Source organism: Ursus maritimus, unplaced genomic scaffold, assembly GCF_017311325.1.
Source record: "Ursus maritimus isolate PB19 unplaced genomic scaffold, ASM1731132v1 scaffold_4, whole genome shotgun sequence".
In the NCBI taxonomy this organism is placed as follows: Eukaryota; Metazoa; Chordata; class Mammalia; order Carnivora; family Ursidae; genus Ursus; species Ursus maritimus.
This window is the reverse complement of record NW_024426552.1, coordinates 53,180,927-53,200,993: the sequence shown is the minus strand read 5'-3', so window position 1 is coordinate 53,200,993 and position 20,067 is coordinate 53,180,927. Positions and strand designations below refer to the sequence as shown.

Genomic DNA, 20,067 nt, shown 5'->3' with positions numbered 1-20,067 from the left:
AAAGTTTCAGCTCCTAAGGTTCTTTCCTCCCCTTTCTTGTTTTTTTTTGCTCCTTACAAACACAGCACAGACCACTAGGCTAACACGCTGTTCAAAGAGTCATGGGAAAAACAGTTAACAACTGTTTCTGGAAGAAGGGAGGCAGGGCTGTACCCTCTCTTATCAGGCTTACCTGCTCTATCATGTCCAGAATATGCAATTCATCCAGGCTATAGAACTTGTCTTCAGATGCAGAATCCTCTTGAATATCACTTGCATCATCTTTCATAAATCCACTGACTGGGTGTAGATTTGCTTGCTCTTTCTTCAACTGCTCTTCCTTTCCTATCATACTGGGGCTATAGTAGTGACATAATCAATGTAATCTTTTATAATGGTTGAGTGTTTTTCATCTAAGCCATTGCTTCCCAAATTAATACTGTATTGGTCTCATGAAATGTTCAGCATCAGAAGAGTTCATGGCCAAAGAAAGTTTAGACAGTGTTCATATTGTGTATTTCTCTTGATGATTCATAATGAATTTATTTAGCATATTTGAGCTAGTGCTCAATCGAGGTACCTATTCTGTTCATCCTAGTGTTTTCAAGACTTATGAGACCATGGAGTTCATTTTTCAAATTATAATTATTAACACCAGTTACTTTTAGGGAAATAATACTTTGGGAAATACTGACAAGCATTTCCACATCTGCTATATTATTTTATCATTCCAGCATTCTTAACAAGTAGGTTGGTTTAATCAATTTCACTGCTTAGGTCCAGTGTACATTTAGAGAGAGGGCTGTAAAGATAGAGGGCTGTAAATAGCAACATAAAGGAGATTTAAAAATGGAGGTTTCTTTGGTAATAGAACTTAAAAAAAAAGAAACTGCAATAACATGGATTTCAGTAACCAGAAAACCACTAAAAAAAGAATGAAAATACTGTAAGTGCAATGACAATTAACTCATTTCTATACCTATGTCTAAAAATTTAAATGCATGCTACTATCCTTTCAAATTGGTCTACTATTTATAAATTTCCTTCTTAATCTCATTAAATGGTAACAAGAAATAGTACTTTTACTTGTAATGTGACATAAATGACTTAGTGAATAGAAAGAAAACAGATAACTCTAGGATGCATTATTACTTCTTTTAGTCACTGAGACCTAGAAAACAATGGCATCTAATGCTTGCAGAGTAACCCGTAAAACGCTATAAATACATTAGTTATCACTAAGGTATTCTAGAATGACTAAACCATTTCGGAAAGTTCAATGAAATCAATTGCTTGTGTAGACCACTGGTTCCCAAACCCAATTAATTTTCCAAATTATCCGAAGAGCTTTTTAAAATTATTATTTTTGCAGGTACCCTGACAACTGTAAATATATAGAAGAATTTGTATTTTTGAAAAGCTCCAGAAGATTATTCCTATAACTTTTTTTTTTAAGATTTTATTTATTTATCAGAGAAAGAGAGGTGGAGTGGCAAGAAGCCCGGATGCAGGGCTCAATCCCAGGACCCTGGGATCAAGACCTGAGCCAAAGGCAGCCGCTTAACCGACTGAGCCACCCAGGGATTCCCTATTCCTAAATTTCTAAAGTTTAAATAATAGCATTGTGAAAATATAGGAACATGTTCATATCAGTAAGAGATGCAAACTGAAGCATGGAGAGGTAAAATTACATGAAATTTAGGATTGAAAACACTTCAAAAAAGAACAAAATGTTAAAGGAAGAATGAAGCAAATGTGGAAAAACAGTGTAATTGCTGAATCAGGATGACAGTTACATATATTAATGTAGACGTATATTATGCTCTTTTTATGCGTATTTGAAAATTCTCATGTGAAAACAAAGGTTCCTGGGTAATTTGATGATCATCCAGGTCTGGGTCTACACTGTAAGTAAAAATAAGCAAAATGACTGACTGCACTGTTTTACTCTTTAGTAAGTTATTTTTATGGCACTTAGACCTGGCTTGAAAAAAGCAAAAAACAAAAAACCATTGCTCTAGTATTGTTTTGCTCAACTTGTTTAAAGAGAACATGAAAACTCATCTTGGATGATGAACATTTACTTACCAAGTAGATCATGCCATTACCAGTGAGAAAATATCAACTACAAGTGATGGCTTTAAAGTTAAAATATGTTCTTGCTACCATTTTAAAGATATCTTAATAATTTATGTCCTCACAGTGAGTTCTCTAAAGTTACGATTTTCAATTAAACTTTTTGGTGGGTATAATGAATCTCTTCATTACAGTCTCCCCTACTTCCATCCTCTACGGCACTGTCATCACTCACATAGTTTGTAACAGTGATCTTCAGGCATTAAAAGGTTACCAGTAAAGGTTCAAAATTCACAGTTAACAAATGGGATTAACAACAACAACAACAAGCTGTGGGTTAAACAAACCAAATGAAAACAAACTCTTTTGTAAAAGAGGTCACTAGGACAAACAATGATCTGCTCTTTAAGGTTAAATCTTACTTAAATTTAGATTTGGCTAATCACAATTTAGGGTATATTTTAAAAGATTTTGTGCTTAGTCTTTGAATCCAAATTAGTCTTTGAATAAAAAAGCAGTCAGTACTGGGTGACTCTTGAGTAGCCATCTATAAAAACGGTGAGAGATTCTAACCTCCCAAAGTAAAATGATAATTTAACTTTTTATCACTTTGTTAAAAAGTGACAATTTATTAAGACAAGGGATTGTACTTTCTTCTTTTAGAACACTTTCCAAGGCAAGGCTGTGTCATACTGGCAAAGCACACTTTGAAAATAGAAAAATATAAAAATTAAATAAATACTTACGCTTGTTCTTCTTTTGATTCCTTATTCTGAAAAACAGCATCAAGAATTAGTAATCTGTATCAACTATGTCAGTACAGCATAGTGATGTGACTGCATTTAGATCAGTGTTTCTCAAACTTTTTTGACCACAATAAAAATAAAAAATACATTTAACATCATGACGTAAATGCACTTATATATGGATCTTTATCTATATGTATAAAACTGAAATTTAAGTTCCACTAAATAAACTTTACCCATAGTATATGTGTTATGGACTGCATGTTTGTGCCTCTCCCAAATTCATATGCTGAAACCCTAATCCCCAATGTGATGGTAACTGCAGTTAGGTCCACTGGAAAGTAATTAGGTTTAGATGATGCTATGAAGTCCTCATGATGGAATTAGCGCCCTTAAAAGAAGAGACCCCAATGCTAGATCTCTTGCTCTTGTGTGTGCCCTCTTTCTCTCCACCGTGTAATGATACAGCAGAATGTTAGCCATCTGCAAGCTAAGAGGGCCCTCTCCGGACACCAAATCTGCTGGCACCTTATTTTGGACTTCCCAGCCTCTAAAACTGTGGAAAAATAAATAAATGCTGCTTAAACCACCCAGTCCATGGTAGTTTGTTATAGCTGCCTGAACTAAGATACTATGTAATGAATTCTGAAGCTTTTTTTATTCCTACTAATTCTATTTATTTTATAAAATGGTAGTTGTGACCCAATGAATTGATTTTGTAATCTACCACTGAGTCATGAGACAACTTAAAAATTATTGATTCAGGTATTGGAAATAAGTAATGGGGCTGAGTTTGTACCTGCTGGTAATCTTGGGACAGAGTTGTGTAATTCTCCTTTATGGAATACTATACTAACTACAAGAGTTCTTGAAAATCTACACATAAGGTAAAAGCAGACTGATGTATTAAAATCTTATAGAAAAAGAAGTGTTAGGGAGATCACAATTAGAAGGAAATGTTAAAAAAAAAAAAAACCCTAAATTTTAAGGTCATTTAAGTAAAGCTATAAAAGCAACATACTACATATAAAGGTAACATTAATGACACTCAACACACGCTAATTAAGAGTATTAACTACTCTTACACATTACCTTTCTATTAATAGTATTAATTACTTTTATATAAATTAGAGTATTAATTTCTACTACCACCTCTTATTTACAAGAAACTTCAGGGTCTTCTTCCCCACAGATTCCATGATGTACTTACAAATTTGTTTTGCTTTATGTCTGTATACTAAGAGGATTGTTGCATTTTAGTGTCTGATCAATGTCCAGGGCCTATTTGATTCTACAATTTAGAAATTATTAACTCCTACACCTTGGTTCCAGTGTACCTGAATAAGTGAATGGAAAGACATCTGGTTGTTCATAATGAACACCTAGTACAGCTGAAATAGTTTCTGAAACTTTTTTGCTCCTCCCATGACAACTTTTTGTCAATGCAAGCATTGTTCTACATGCATCTTAGCAACTTCCCTTCTGTGGAGAGCACACCCAGTTTGAAGGGCTAGATTTATTTCCTGCCATGTTTCTTTCTTTTCCAAAGGCTTCATCACAAAGCCTTCTATTCTTCTACCATCTGCTTTACCTCCCTTTTCTATTCTTAACCCTTAATTCCCCTGGGTGGGAGGTGGGAGTGGGAAGGAGGATCTAATTAACTCCCAAAAGAGTTATTTATAATTTGGATATATTAGAAGCTAAATATGAAATTCCTAACTGAAGAAAGAGTAACTACAAAGCCTCTCTATATACTATTTAGTAGTCGTCTGTACTGTCCCCTCTATTTGCTACACAAATTTTACTTTACCATATTCTTCCAGAGTCCCTGGTAGATGTTTGTAGGAATTCAACTAGTGTTAGGTAGAGATATTGCAAAACAAATCATTAAGAGAAGACACAACTTCATTAATAGGGACTTTGATGTTGTTCTGTATAACACAAGCTAATTTCTGTATGCTAGAATTTTCATGAGGAAAACTCCTGATTAGAAAACGTGATTGACTTAGCTTTTTACAACTGGTTGCTTACATTTTAACTAGACAATTCTTTGTACCTACAATAACAAAGTATATTAATAGGACTATTACATGTGAAATAGTCATATGCAAAAATTTCAGCATTTTTAGGTCCTATAACTTTAAAATTTAGATAAAAAAGATATAAGATCTCTCTTCTAATGTCCAAATCTTATCTATATAAAATTATCTTCAAAGTATCTCAACTTCTTCTAATAAAATAAATTGGAAAAAAAACTTAGGTTGTTATAAACAATAACAAAAAGCTTCCTGACATTTAATAAGACATTTTCAATATTACTAGCATATGAAGTCTTGAGCTGTGTTTACATTTATTTTCAGTTGTGTTTATTCCCTGTTTAATTTCAATTTGACATAAAAGTGGGACTTTCCATTTAACTAAAATTGAGAATCTGAGTAAACATATTTTCATTTTTTTGGAAGAGACAAACTATATACCTTTGGTGTGACAGCTGTGGATTTACTTGGCCAGCTTTATATAGTATTAGACCTGAGATTTACTAATGTTTTGGCAAAAATTTAAAAATATTAGCTAAAATAATGGACCAGGTTGTGTTTTGTCATACAAGAATTGCCTAAAAGTAAGTCTTATTCAAGTCTTTTAAAAATATAACAATTTTCAAAATAACTTTTGGATGAAATGGTAAGTTAGAATAAATGATGGTTATGATAAATATGAAAATGATATTGATATTTTATTTATCAGAGCATAAATAACCTTTATTTTATCCTTCACCTAAGTTTTTTGTAACTTTCCCTTCATTGTATTAAATTTCATTTATGATTAAAATTTGTGTATACTTTCAAAAGACTAGATAACATGGGCTTACCAGATTGTAGTTGGGCAAATATTCTGAGTTTATAATAAAATCTACAGAGTACATCTAGATTTTAAGTATATGTTCCAGGCCAGAAAATAACACTTTTTTTTTCCACCATAAAGTTTGCAAAGCATAATGGTTAGCTCTATGCTTGATTAAAAACAAAAAAACCTCTTGAGTCCAAATCCATAGGAATCTATGAACATCAAGAGTAAATCAAAATGTAAATGAACTTTGGGTGATTATGATATATCAACGTAGGTTAACCTACCGTAACAAATGTACCACTCTGCTGGGGTTGTTGATAATGGGGGAAGCTATTGATGTGTGGGGACCAGAGATATATGGAAAATCTCTGTACCTTCCCTTTAATTTTTCCCTGAACAACAACAACAAAATTGCTCCAGAAATACAGTCTTAGTTAAATAAAAAATTAAGTCAAAAACAAAACAAGACTCAACTTTCCTTTGTAATTTTCCAAGCAATTAAGAGACTTTTTGCTAAAACTGTTATAGACGTAACAAGAAGTTGTTTATTTTGTAACTGGCAAAACAAAAGGCATGAATGAAGCTTCTTGAAATTGTACCGTTTTTGTACAGTCTTGCATTGTTGTCAGAGTCTTGGACACAAAGAAGAAAATCAAGATTTCTTAAGGTTTTGAAAAATGCTTCTAAATATATCACTAGAAATATGATGAGAAGCTGTTTTTCAAACACTGAGTAGGCATTTTTTAAATGACAGTGGTATGCAAAAATTAATGAAATTTCCAAATAACTACTTCAGTTTCTCATTTGTATATTTAAATGTATAATCATTTAGGGAAGTGAAGTAGGACACACCGTGAGTTTAAATCATTCATGATCTAATATATATAGACTTCTCTATAAGCCACATATTCAATAAACTATTGACATTTGTAAGTCATTTATGCTATATGTCTACTTAAACTAATTTTAAGTTCTAACAGTGAATCCATGTATTAAATCTAAGTGTTTATAATTAGACATCCGTCTATTATAATGCTAATACAGTCACTTACCTTTTTATTCTTAGTCTTTTTCTTTTTCTTTGGTTTACTCTTAACCTGACAAGAAATAAATCACTTAATATGCAATTCAAACTGCACAATAAGTTATTTTGCAAAATATATTTCCTCTAACCACTGAAATCTTTTATCTTCTAATATCATACATCACATTTTCTTCCTAGATTCTACAAAAAATTATTTTCATTTTCACTTTGATTTTAATCTCAGTCTTCTGCTCTTGAGAAATCACTGATCTATAAAGGAATAACCTATCAATAAATAGACTATAGAAAAAAGCTCACAGATCCTCATTTACACATGTGCATGCATAAGCATAAAAGGAGGAAGAGACTTTAAAAAACTCAACATATTCAAGTCCATAAGAGGAAAAATTAAGTCTGGGAGTAATTTAGTGACCATATAATATCTGTTAAAGAAATACAGAGATTCCATTCTGCAAGATTTTAATTCTACCCCTGTGCAAATGGCATTGAAATATCCCTGTTTTCTTCTTTCTCTCCTCTTCTATTCCCCGTTGTGCTTTCTTCTACTTTCTATTAAGTTCCTACTTCCACTCCCATCACTCAGGATGAAGAAACATGTTCAGAAATCTAGCATAGTGGCTGGCACATAACAAGTGTTCAGTAAATGCTGGCAAAATAAAAGGTTAAGGCAGGAAAGATTTTGGAATAAGTACTAGGGGAGGAACCATTCCAGTTCAAGCTCTATGTAAACACTATGATAAACTAAGATCGTCTGGGATGCTCTAAGTACAGCACATGCAACAAACTAAAGGCCCTGATTAAGTTTTAATTTAAATATTAATGAGAGCTTATACTTCCTGGAGATCTTTAATAGATTCTGTTGAAGATTCACTGGGTATCGATGCTCCATCTTTATTCATTTCTGCTAACTGTATTTCAGGGTTTGATTTCACATTTATATTGTACTCCATGAGGGGTGGACTTAGTTCTTCTTCCTCATTCTGTAACTCTTCTATTTCAATTCCTAAATGTTAAGAACAAAACACTCAAGATTGGGATGCATACAGTTTTAGCCTCATCACTATTATAAACAAATCCTCCCCCCACAAAAAACACCATCCCAGGAACAGAAATAGAAGACATCTAACTCTGTTCCATCACTAGATGAAAATGAAATGCCCATTTATCAATGACCAAACAGGTACAGATACTAGCCTAGAACCAATCAGTATAAGCCCAAATGCTAAGATAACTGTTATCTTAAGTAGACTCTAAATATTAGATATTCTAGAACTTAAGTTGACTCTAAATACAAAGTTTTTGAGGATCCTGACATTGACCCTATTAATACTGAAACTAGTATAATTTTAGGATAATGAACATTTTTTATTTCTAACTTAAACATTTTTATTAAGTATAATTTTACTCCAAACAAAACCCATGGTGTTGTTTTCGTATGTATAATTTTACTTGCACAATATGAATTGCATTAAAACAAACAAACAAACAAACAAAAAACCCAAGAGCACCAAAATGGAAATTAAAAAAATCAGCAATTCACTACCAGGCAAAAAGAGTATATAGTTTAACACTGGAGAGTTAACCACATAAAAGCTACATAAGCTAAAGAGTAGCATACATGAGCAGGTAGAGCAAGCAGGCAGACATTTCTGCCTGTTGAAGGGTCCAATGTGTTAAAAAGTTAACAAACTATGCTTGGATAAATCCTGGAGCACATGCACTAAGACCAAAGCAGAGTAAAAAGGCTCATACTACATTCAGCTGACCAGTAGGAATTTGACCACATGATTTTCCAAGCTTATAACAAATAATTATAGTTTATCATATGGTTTATCTGACCAAATAAAATGCCTGTAAGTATCCCCTAGCTATCCCAAGTTGAAAGGTCACCTAGGCATTTTGTTTTTAAACATACTTACGTTGACTGCCCGTTATTGACTGTAGAGCAATTCCTATGATACATAAAGAAAAAGTTTAAGATGTACAATTGCAAATACAACCAAAAAATATCTGACTGGGACTAAGAAAAGCCAGAAGATTTTTATAGTGCACTAATTAATTTTATAATTAACTGTAAAAACAACCAGCTTCACTCATGAATCCAGTTTAAACAGGGCAACAAGGCATAATCTTTAGATTATAACATAAAGGTTATAAACTCATGTTTAGGGGCACCTGGGTGGCTCAGTCGTTAAATGTCTGCCTGTGCACACGCTGTGCACACGCCTTGTGCACACGCTCTCTCTATCTCTAAAATAAATAAAATCTTTTAAAAATAAATAAATAAAACATTTGTTGTTGAAGGGGCACCTGGGTGGCACAGCGGTTAAGCGTCTGCCTTCGGCTCAGGTCGTGATCCCAGAGTCCTGGGATTGAGCCCCGCATCCGGCTCCTCTGCTGGGAGCCTGCTTCTTCCTCCCCCATTCCCCCTGCTTGTGTTCCCTCTCTCGCTGGCTGTCTCTCTCTCTCCGTCAAATGAATAAATAAAATCTTTAAAAAAATAAAAAAAATAAAACAAAAAAAACTCATGTTTAAGAAAAAGAAAACAAAATTTTGATAGTTCATAATAGATAATGCCTAGAACATAAGCACTTTAAAACAAGTAGCACATTCTTACAATTTAAAAAGTCTAAGGTCATGAAGTAATAATAGTCAATTATGAAGCAAACCTCCATTGAAAGTTGGAGCATTTTTTTAGCAATATGAACTATCCTGATCAGTCCTCCCTCTCTCTTGTCCATTAATATTTATTAAGCACCTACAATGCATCAGGCCCTATTAAGCTCTAGATATTGAATGGTGAAGAAATAAGACAACCTATACAGTGATTTAGTGGGAACAGTGGATACTAATCAAACAAATGAAAACAGCAACTGTAATAACACTAAGAAAGATATAAGATGCTAGGAAAGCCTCTATTAAAGGGACTTGAAGTTTTTTGGTCTACTTAAGTGAGAACTGCTTGAAATGCACTGAATTTATTTAGTGCTCAAATATTTCCCAAATATTAACTTTATTCTGATTTGTTATTAAAAATCTTAATAAAGTAAATGTAAAAAAAAAAAAAAAGCCCTTATTTTAAGTCAAGGGTTCTTGCATGACTTTCTAATATCATCAAAGTCAGCATTTTCTTTTATGCTCAAAGAAAGCTCTTACAGGTTAAGCAGGAAAACACATTGGTATCCCAGAACCTTAGTAAAAGGACTGTTACTGGGGCCTAGCAATTATCTCTGAAGAAAATCTGGACCAGCTCAACAATTACTAGAAACCTGGTAAGTTGTACAGTTACATAGTATCAGTGTGGTCATCAGTTGCTCACTAGGTAATACAACTAATAACCTGGGACCAGGAAAAGTCACCCAGAATAGCACAGTAAGGGTTTCAGTGATGTTGACATGCCTTGAACTCCACTCACCATGATGACAAGTGAAAAGCTATCCAGGAATGTGGGAGAGGAAGTATGAAGTCTTTCCCATATCAAGAGACGATGTCTGGGAATGGCTAATGCTGACCTTGGATACCTACATAAACATTATTTGATTTTTTTAAATTACCCATGGGCATGGCCAATGGATAGTTGCCAAACTTTTAAACTAAATGTCATGGTTCTGCTGGAAAGGAGGAGAAAATATATACCCCTGGTATCTAAAAGGGTGTCCTTGAAACACACAGTACCTGTATTCCATGGTTTTCCTTAATTTTGTAATAGTGATAAAACTCCTTTACTTAAAAATCTTCAACAATTCCTTTCTGAAAACAAAAACTCAACATGGCAAGAGAAATCCTCTTGAATGTATTTTAACTTTCCCCTACTTTGATCTCAATAAGGCAAAACTTTTTAGTTCCTGAATTACAATATATTTTTGTGTTTCTACACCTTTATTCTTGTTTCCTTCTGAAACGTCCTTCTCCATCTTCTTCACTGAGCTAACTTTTACATGTCGTTTAAGAATTCCTTAAATATTACACTCTCCAGAAAGCTTTTCTGGACTCTCTTAGGGTAGGATTTCCTATGGTATTCTGGAACATCTCTAGCACTATGATTTTTATTAGTTTCTTGATGAGTCTATCCTCCCAAGAATGTGAGCTCACTGAATCTCCTGCCCTTAGCACTGTGTCTGGCACATGACAGATACTCAGTGAAATTTTACCAGCTGAAGTAAGTAATTATTTTGTACCTTGCTGATAGCAGGATAACATCCTCTGGATGATTTCTGGTACTGGTATGCCTAGGTAGATGGATAGTTGATGGTAATCGAGGGAGATATTCTCAATGGGATTCTCCTTCACTTTCTCAATATCCTCTTGCTTCATCCCAAGGCGCAGAAGAATATCTGAAACTTTTTTCCAAATTGAATTGAATTGTGACTCAGTGAGACCATTCATCAAAATCTCACTAAGGAGGATATCCCTGTATTTGCACAGCCTCAAGATGTCTGCAGACTTAGAGAGATCAGAAGATGGTGGTTCCATATTCCAGCCTTTTTTGGGTGCAGGGAATACATTCAAATGTTTTATGAGAGCTAAGAGGAGGTACAAGTCAAACTGTTTGGACTGTGGTAGTTCCTTGTTTGGGGGATAAAGCAGATGCCATGCTCCACCCAAAGGGTGATTGGTCCAAAGATGGTTGTAGTAGGGTTCCAGCACATTCTTGTGTATAAGAAGCTCTTTTTTCAAAAGAGGGGGTGGCATAGCCTCATCAAATATTTGCCGGACAATGTCAGTACCAGAAATGATAATTATATGAAGCAGATGATAGAAATAATTATAATCAAGTTTGAAGATAGGCATTTCATCTGAAAATGAATTTTGAGAAGTCAAAACATTCCACATTAATGCTCTTTTTCTATGTGGTCTCTCGTATTACATCCTAAGCTCCTGTAGGACAGGGACTATTCCAAAAGAATGAAGTACAATACGGTGCTTTGCCACAGCCAGCGCTCAACAGGCATGCTGCTAACTGTCTAGCTGTCAAAAAATCCCAACAAAAACAATATATTCCCAAGCAAAAATAATCACAAAGACTAATCACCACAGAAGCCTTTCAACCATCCAGGGTTTTGTTCAAGTAAATTGTTCAAATGGCATAAAAAGTATTAGGCCTTTGAAAATTCTGAAGGCTGTCAAGAATGATAACTGCCAGTGTTTAATTCTACTTTATTTAAGCAACTATATTTTATCTTAATCAGCACCGTCCAGTAGAACTTTCTGTGATAAAAGTGTTTTAGATTTGGTCTACTAGCTACTGAACACCGGAAATGCTGCTTTTTTGCCAACGGAACTGAATTTGAATTATATCTAATTTTTATTACTTTAAATAGTTGCATATGGCTAGTGACTATCATATTAGACAATACAGAACTATATATCAAAATCATAAAGTGACCTAATGCCTTACTACTCAAAGTGTAGTCCGCAGACCAGCAGTGGCATCCCTATGGGAGCCTGTCAGAAATGCAGAATCTTAGCATCCCTCCAGCCACCTCCCCCAACCCAGAGCTACTGAATTGGCACCTATGTTTTAACAAATCACCAGATGATTTAAATATATATTAAAGTTTGACACACACTGACCTGATGATGATTCTTACCCTCTCAAAAAATAAATTAATGATTAAGTTCATTAAGTTTATTATTAAGATATTTCATCAATGAAATAGAATAAAGTATGAGAATGAACTACTTGGTATTCTTCTGGTTTAACAGCACTTCCAAAGGAGGAAAGTAGACTGAGGTGAATTAGAAAGTAATAAGAACTTGATATATGATGACATATTTTTTGTATGAATATCCAAATATATATTTATCATAAAATGCAGCTTTATTATTTTATCCTTCACGATTCTATGTTTCAAGAAATTTTAAACATAAATATTCTTGTTTGATATACTTGACATACACTATGGAGGCAAGCAAGGTTACAAGCAAATGACCCAAGGAGCTTTCTCTCGTTGGCCAAATAAGATGCTGGCAGGGATCAAGAACATTCATTTTCCCCTAGCAAGAAAGACTGCCACCAAACTAATATTCCATGGGACTAGGAGCCCTAAAGTATCCAAGTGCCGAGCAGCTGGCATTTCTTAGTATACTCCTAAACAGCTGGCACCTAAGTTTAGACTGCTTGGCCTTGAACCCAAACTTCATGCCTTCTCTTTAGCTCTAGTCACAGGGAATGCTACAGGAAAGGAGACGTTTGTTGGGAACACCTGCTGGAGTCCAATCTCATTGTGTAGTCACAGCTATACACACCAGACCTAGCAAACTTCTCCACAGGAGGCCAAGGTAATATAAGACTCATATACCTGATTTCTGTTCATGAATTCCAGCCTATGTCAAGTGATGCTTACTTAGTGTAAACCCAAACTCAGTGAATGACAAACATAAACACATGGTTGTTAATGGCATGATACACTACACAGCAAGTCAAAACTTTTAATATAGTTTTCAAGAGGAGGAATAGAAGAATAAAACAGTACCTTTTGTACTAAATTTTAAACTGATCTTCGGTCTTATATCAGTATCAGTGATTTTCAGAGACATTAACTTTTTATAACTGCAAGTAGAAAAAAATTAAGTTACAGTTAATACCAAAGTCAGTCAAGATTTCTGGCATCAGCATGGCTAAGTAAGTGAGCACTTTCATCTCCTCCTTCTCCTGGAAAAACTTAAAAACAAAGGAGAAAAGGGAATGAACAAACAAAACCCACCAAAAATGACAACCCCACACTGTCATTTTCATTGGAATTATGAAACAAATAGATATGCCAGACTTCATACCCCCCCCCAACAAATCATGTGACTAGCTTATTTGTAAAAAGGCATGGCAGCAGAAACACTGTAGAAAAACCCAGCAAATCTATAACTCCTTCTGGACCCCCCTCCAACATAAGATCTTCTTACTAATCACTATTCCAAGGAAATTCAATTCATTCAATGACTAGTGACTTAAAAAAGAAAAAAACAAGGCAGCAACAAAGAACCCAGCATAATAGCAATACAATTAACTAGAAAAAAATGAGGTTAAAAGTAGCAAAATTTATTAAACAGATGAAACACTAAGTAAATGTTGCCATAAAACAAATGAATAACTTAAAAGACTTGGCACTGAGATAAACTTTGCCACAGAAAACACAACAAAACAAAAATGGGACAATACCACCACAGAACGTTTGTTTAACGAGGACAGAGATTTTGGTGGTGCTTGTTGTTAACTGTTTTATCTCCAGCACCATAACACTGCCAACCATCCACTATACCAGAAACATTTTAAACTCAAACGGTATGAAGTACTGGCGAAGATACTGAGTAAAAGGAATTTGGTGGTGGGAGTGTGAATTGGTAAAACCACTGTGTGAAACAGTTCAGCAAAATCTAGTAAAGCCGAAGATACGGACAGATGGCCTACCAGTTCTACTCCTAGGTATAAATTCTGGAAAACTTTCTGCACATATACATTTGGAGACATGTCCAGGCATGTTCATCATAGCACTGTTTTTTATAGCCGGAATTCAGAAATAACCCATTTATCTACCATTGTAATTAAAGTAGTATAGCCATACAATAAGATTATAGCAATGAAACGGAAAAGCTATAATAAGAATGTATCACACAATGTATGGGTAAGCATAAAAAGCTTAAGTGTTTAAATGTATATAAAGTTCAAAACAGAAAGAAATTAAATTATACATATAAATATAATTATGAATTTATATCTATAAATAAAACAAATGACAACAATAGCACAAAAGATGGGAAGAAAAGGAAACATATAATAAGGTTCATACACTCTATGTGATATAGTATTTGAAAATGGACTTTAAGAAGTTAAAAATGTATATCATAAGTCTTAGAACAATCACAAAGAAGAAAGCAAGGAAAGGAAAAAACCCAAGAAATAAAACACAAGGAACAGATGGGGAAAACTGAAAACAACCAGGAAGATGATAGATTTGAATTCAACCATATCAATAATTACAGCAAATTTATATGGAATACACATTCCAATTTAACAGACAGACATTGTCAAGTTGGATATAAAGAAGCAAGACCTATGCTGTCTATAAAAACTCTCTTTAAAAACAGACATATACAGGTTGAGGTAAATAAATGCACAGATATACCATGCAAATATTAATCCACAGATATAAAATGACTAACAGGTACATGAAAAGGTGCTCAACATCATTAATCATCCAGAAAATGCAAATCAAAACTACAATGAGATATCACCTCACACCTGTTAAGAGTGGCTATTATCAAAAACACAAAAGATGATGAGTGCTGGCCAGGATAGGGAGAAAAAGGAACCCTTGTGCACTGCTGGTGGGAATGTAAACTGATACAGCCACTAGGGGAAACAGTACAGAAAGTCCTCAAAAAATTAAAAACAGAATTGATCCACCAATCCCACTTTCGGGTATATATTATATATCCATAGGAAATGAAATCTCTAGCTTAAAGAGACATCTACATCCCATTGTTCACTGCACTATTACTTACAATAGCCAAGACATGAAAACAAACTAAATGTCTATTATGGATAATTTGGAGAGCATTATGCTAAGTGAAATAAGCCAGACAGAGAAAGTCAAATACTATATGATTTCACATATACGTGGGAGCTAAAAACCCCCAAACTCACAAAAACAGAAAGTGGAATGGTGGTTGCCAGGGATGAAGGTGTGGGGAAAATGAGTAAGGGGGTCAAAGGATACAAACGGGATCCAATTCCAGTGTACAGCGCGGTGACTATAGTTAACAACACTGTTTGTATACTTGAAAGTTGCTAAGACAGTAGTTTTTTGTTTTTTTTTTTTTAAGATTTTATTGATTTATCCTAGGGAGAGAAAGAGAGCATGCATGTGAGCAGGGGGAGGTGCAGAGGGAGAGGGAGAGAGAGAGAATTTCCAGCAGACTCCACACTAGGCTCAGAGCCCGACATGGGCCTTGATCTCATGACCCCAAGATCACAACCCCAACTAAAACCAAGAGTCTGATGCTTAACTGCCTGGAGCAACCCAGGTGCCCCAGAAAGTCGATCTTAAAAGTTCACATCACACACACACATGAAAAATGTTAACACATCTATCACCTCACACAGTTAACTAACCTTACCGAGGTAATCATTTCTCAATATATATGTGTATCACATCGTCATTTTGTACACCTTAAACTTAGATAATGTTATATCTTTAAAATGCTAGGAAAGGGGCACCTGGGTGGCTCAGTCGGTTAAATGTCCGACTCTTTATTTCAGCTCAGGTCATTATCTCAGGGTCCTGGGACTGAGTCCTGTTGGGCTCCACACTCAGCAGAGAGTCTGCTCGAAATTCTCTCCTTCCACTATCTCTCTGCCCCCCGCCCCACACACGCTAATAAATAAATCTTAAAAATTTTTTATTTTTAAGACTTATTATAGAAAAAAACAGCAATATGGAAAAAATAAACAGATCATGACCAACTGTTATTTATCCCAGGAAAGCTTAGTTTGACTCATCATTTCAAAATAAATGAATGTAATTCAGCATATTAATAAATTAAAGAATAAGAAGAAAACCATATGATCATCTCAATGCATGCAGAGAAGCATTAATTCAATACCCATTCATGATCAAAATTTTCAGAAAACTAGGAAAACAAAAGAATTTCTTCAACCTAAAAAAAGGTCAACTATAATCTACAGCTAACAACATACTAAGTGGAAAAAAAAAAGTGGTCTTCTCATTAAGATCTAAAAAAGGCAATGATGTCTACTCTCACCACTTGTATTTAACACGGTACCAGAGGACCTAACCAGTGCAGTAAAGAAAAATAAACACAAAAAATATAATTGGAAAAATATAAAAATATATAAATTGGAAAAATACAAAAATATATATAAAAAATATAAAAATAAATTGGAAAAAAGAAACAAAGTTGTCTTTAGCCAGAGATGATACGATCATCTGTAGAAAACCTCAAAGAATCTACAAAATGGTATTAGAATCATTAAATACCAAGTCACAGGATACATGCTCAGTCTATACAAATCAGTTCTATATAATAACTAGAAATTAAAATTTTAAAAATATCATTTGCAACAGCATAAAAGACCAAATACATAGGGACAACCTGACAAAATATTTACGAGACTGTACACAGAAAACTACACAACATTCCTGTAAGACATCAAAGAAGATATAATTAAATGAAGTTATAGTCCATGTTCATGGATGGGAAACCTCAATATTGTTAATATGCAAATCATTCCCAAACTGACCTACAGATTCAACATAATCTCAGTCAAAATCCCAGCAAAGATTTGGAAGATTTTATAAGGTATTTCTTAGATTTATTATAAAACAGCAAAGGATCTAGAACAGAAAAACAACGGTTTTGAGAAATAAGAACAAAGTTGAACTCATACCACCTAATTTCATAAGATAATACAAAACCATAGCAATGAAGATAGTGAGGTATTGGTAAATGGACAGATAAATGAATGGAACACAAAAATGAGTTCAGAAGGACAATACATATAATCTGTATATTGCATATATGTATATAGATACGACAGAATGAACCGTGACCCTTATGTCACACCATATGCAAAAATTAACTTGAAAACGATTATAAATCTAAATGTAAAACCTCAAACTTTAAAAACTGCTAGAAAAAATATAGGGGAAAATCTTTTGATTTGGAGGTAAATATTTTTCTTCAAACACAAAAAGCATTAAGAATAAAAGAAATATAAGACCTCACTGAAATGATTAATTTGTGTTTTTTGAAAGATACCTTTTAGAAAATAAAAAGACATGCCATGGACTGGGATAAAATATTTTAAAAATACATATTAGATAAAGAACTTGTATCTGGAATATACAAAGAAATCTTACAACTCAAAATAAGACAAACAATCCAATGAAAAAAGTGGGCAAAAAATTAGAACACATAATTCATCAAAGTGGGCAAAAAATTAGAACACACAATTCACCAAAGAAGATACACGGGTGGCAAATAAACACATGAAAAGATATTCAACTTCATTAGTCATTAGGCAAATGCAAATTAAAACCACAATATACCATTACACACCTGCAGAGAAACTAGAACTCTCCTATACTGCTGGTGAGAATGATAAAATGTACAGCTGCTTTGAAAACCATTTGGCAGTTTCTTTAACCTTAAACATATACCATATGACTCAGTGCTCCTGCTCCTAGGAATTTGCATAAGAGAAATGAAAGCATATGTCTATAAAAAGAGTATATATGTGAATATTTATAGTGGCTTTATTCATAATAGCCCAAACCAGAAACAACTCAAATGTCATCAACTGTTGAATGAATAAATAAGTTGTGGTACAGCTACACAATGGAAGACTACTTAGCCATAGACAAAAATAAACTAGCGATACATGCAATAACACAGATGAATCTCAAAAACATTATGCTAAGTGAAAAAGTTCAGATGCAAAGGGCTCTCCTACTAAAGGAGAGTCAGTAAAAGGCAACATTATCAGAACAGACATCATATAAGTGGTTACCCGGGTTTAGAGGTTGGGAGAGGGTAATGACTACAAAAGAGATTTGGGGGAAATTTGGGGAAGATCAAAATATTCTGTATCTTGATCATGGTAGTGGTTATCCAACTGTATACAAAGAAACTCATTTAAATGTTTGTTTCTCAAGAGTTAATTTTACTGTATATAAACTGTAGCTTGAAAAACCTGACCTATAAAAAGAACTTCAGTGTTTAGAAATGCATTTATAAGTGGCACTTTTATAAAGAAGAGCAAGAAAGGGATAACTGTGAGGTTCAGGACAACAGTTACCTAAGGAGAAGATGAGGAGTGGGGGAGACGGGAACAGTGAGTGCTTCCAGAGGGCTAGCAAAATGCTATTAACTTGGGTGGGGACACGAGAGTGTTTGCTTTATAATAACTGTTAAACTCTGCATTTATATTTTGTGAGTGTTTCCTTATATATATTTTAATAACAATAAAGCATTTTAAAGTTAAAAAAATAACCATCCTCTTATTCATTCGTAAAACCCCATGAAGTAGCTCTTCCAATTTGGGTACTGAGATCCAGTTACCAGAGGATTCTCCCACAGAAAACAACTAAAAAATGTCGGCAAATTACAAAAAGCAGCTCCCTGAGGCACTGGAGAGTAGAAAGAAAAGACCAACTCTGCTGAGAGGGTGCACACTCAGGGGAAAAGAGGAGAGGGCTGGATGAAATGTCAGTAAGTTCACCTATCTTACAGCTTTTAACCTGGGGCTAGGTATATCCTGGTGGAAAAAAAAAAAGTCTCCTCCACTGCAGGAACCAGAAAATTGAAGCCAGGGAACAATGGCTACTGAAGAGTGGGGGAATCCCAAAAGGGAAAGAGTCAGAGAAGAGATCCCCAATTGTTTCTAGCCAGACCTCTGAATGCTGAACCACACATGTGTGGAACAGACTCAAAGCAGCTCAGGTGAAGGCAAAAGATCCGAACTGAGACTGGAACCACCACCCTCAAGAAAAGAGTTCACAGTTCATATTCAAGTTAATTGACTGTCAGAACTAAAGTAACATACCCACTGCAGAATAATGGAATTCAGAACCTCTACATCTGTCATGTATTTATTGAGTACCAGCTATATGCAGGCACCCATATGGCATTATGCTATGCACTAGGAATATACTAGTAAGCAAGATAAAGTGCTTGCCTTCAAGGATGTTACAGTCAAATGGAGAAGATAGCCAAGAAAGTATAGTAAAACTTAGTACAGTTGACCTTTGAATTGGACGTGGGTTTGAAATTATACATGATTTTTTTAATAAATTCAGTATAGTACTGTAAATGTATTTTCTCTTTCTTATGATTTTCTTAATAACATTTTCTTTTCTCTAGCTTACTTTAATAATATAGTATACAATACATATACAAAATATGTGTTAATTGGCTGCTTATGCTATCAGTAAGGCTTCCAGTCGACAACAGGCTGTTAGTAGCCTGTTAAGTTTTGGGGGAATCAAAAATTACATGCAAATTTTTGACTGTGGGGGGGCAGGGAGGGTCAGCACCCCTAACCCTCACATTGTTCCAGGGTCAATAGTAAATTTTTTGATGGGAGAAGTAAAGGGAACATGTGATAGAAACACCTAATCTAATGTAAGAAAGGCTTTCCAAAAATTTTAATCAGGCAAAGCCAAAGGAGTATCCAAGCAAGGCCTGGAGGTCAAATAGATGGCATACAGAAGGACTAAAAAAAGCTTGGTATATTGGTGCATATATAGTAAGAAAAGAATGACGGGAGATGACACTAGTGAGTGCAGCAGGGACGAAGGTGTCTGAAGAGCCAACCTAAGAAGCCTGAACTAAATTAAGAGCAATGAGAAGCCTCAG

The 20,067-nt window shown here is 34.4% G+C and overlaps 1 protein-coding gene across 1 annotated transcript in view; it reads right to left on the bottom strand.

The window, feature by feature from the left end:
- Positions 1-20,067, bottom strand: part of DZIP3 (DAZ interacting zinc finger protein 3) — a 97,828-nt gene that overhangs the window by 32,679 nt on the left and 45,082 nt on the right. Inside the window, exons 14-20 of the mRNA XM_008706608.2 lie at positions 13,170-13,246; positions 10,872-11,489; positions 8,613-8,645; positions 7,527-7,696; positions 6,701-6,745; positions 2,802-2,827; positions 173-338 (exon numbers count right to left, since the gene is read on the bottom strand). Of these exons, the coding sequence (XP_008704830.1) occupies positions 173-338; positions 2,802-2,827; positions 6,701-6,745; positions 7,527-7,696; positions 8,613-8,645; positions 10,872-11,489; positions 13,170-13,246 (1,135 nt within the window). The remainder of the gene's footprint in view (positions 1-172; positions 339-2,801; positions 2,828-6,700; positions 6,746-7,526; positions 7,697-8,612; positions 8,646-10,871; positions 11,490-13,169; positions 13,247-20,067) is intronic.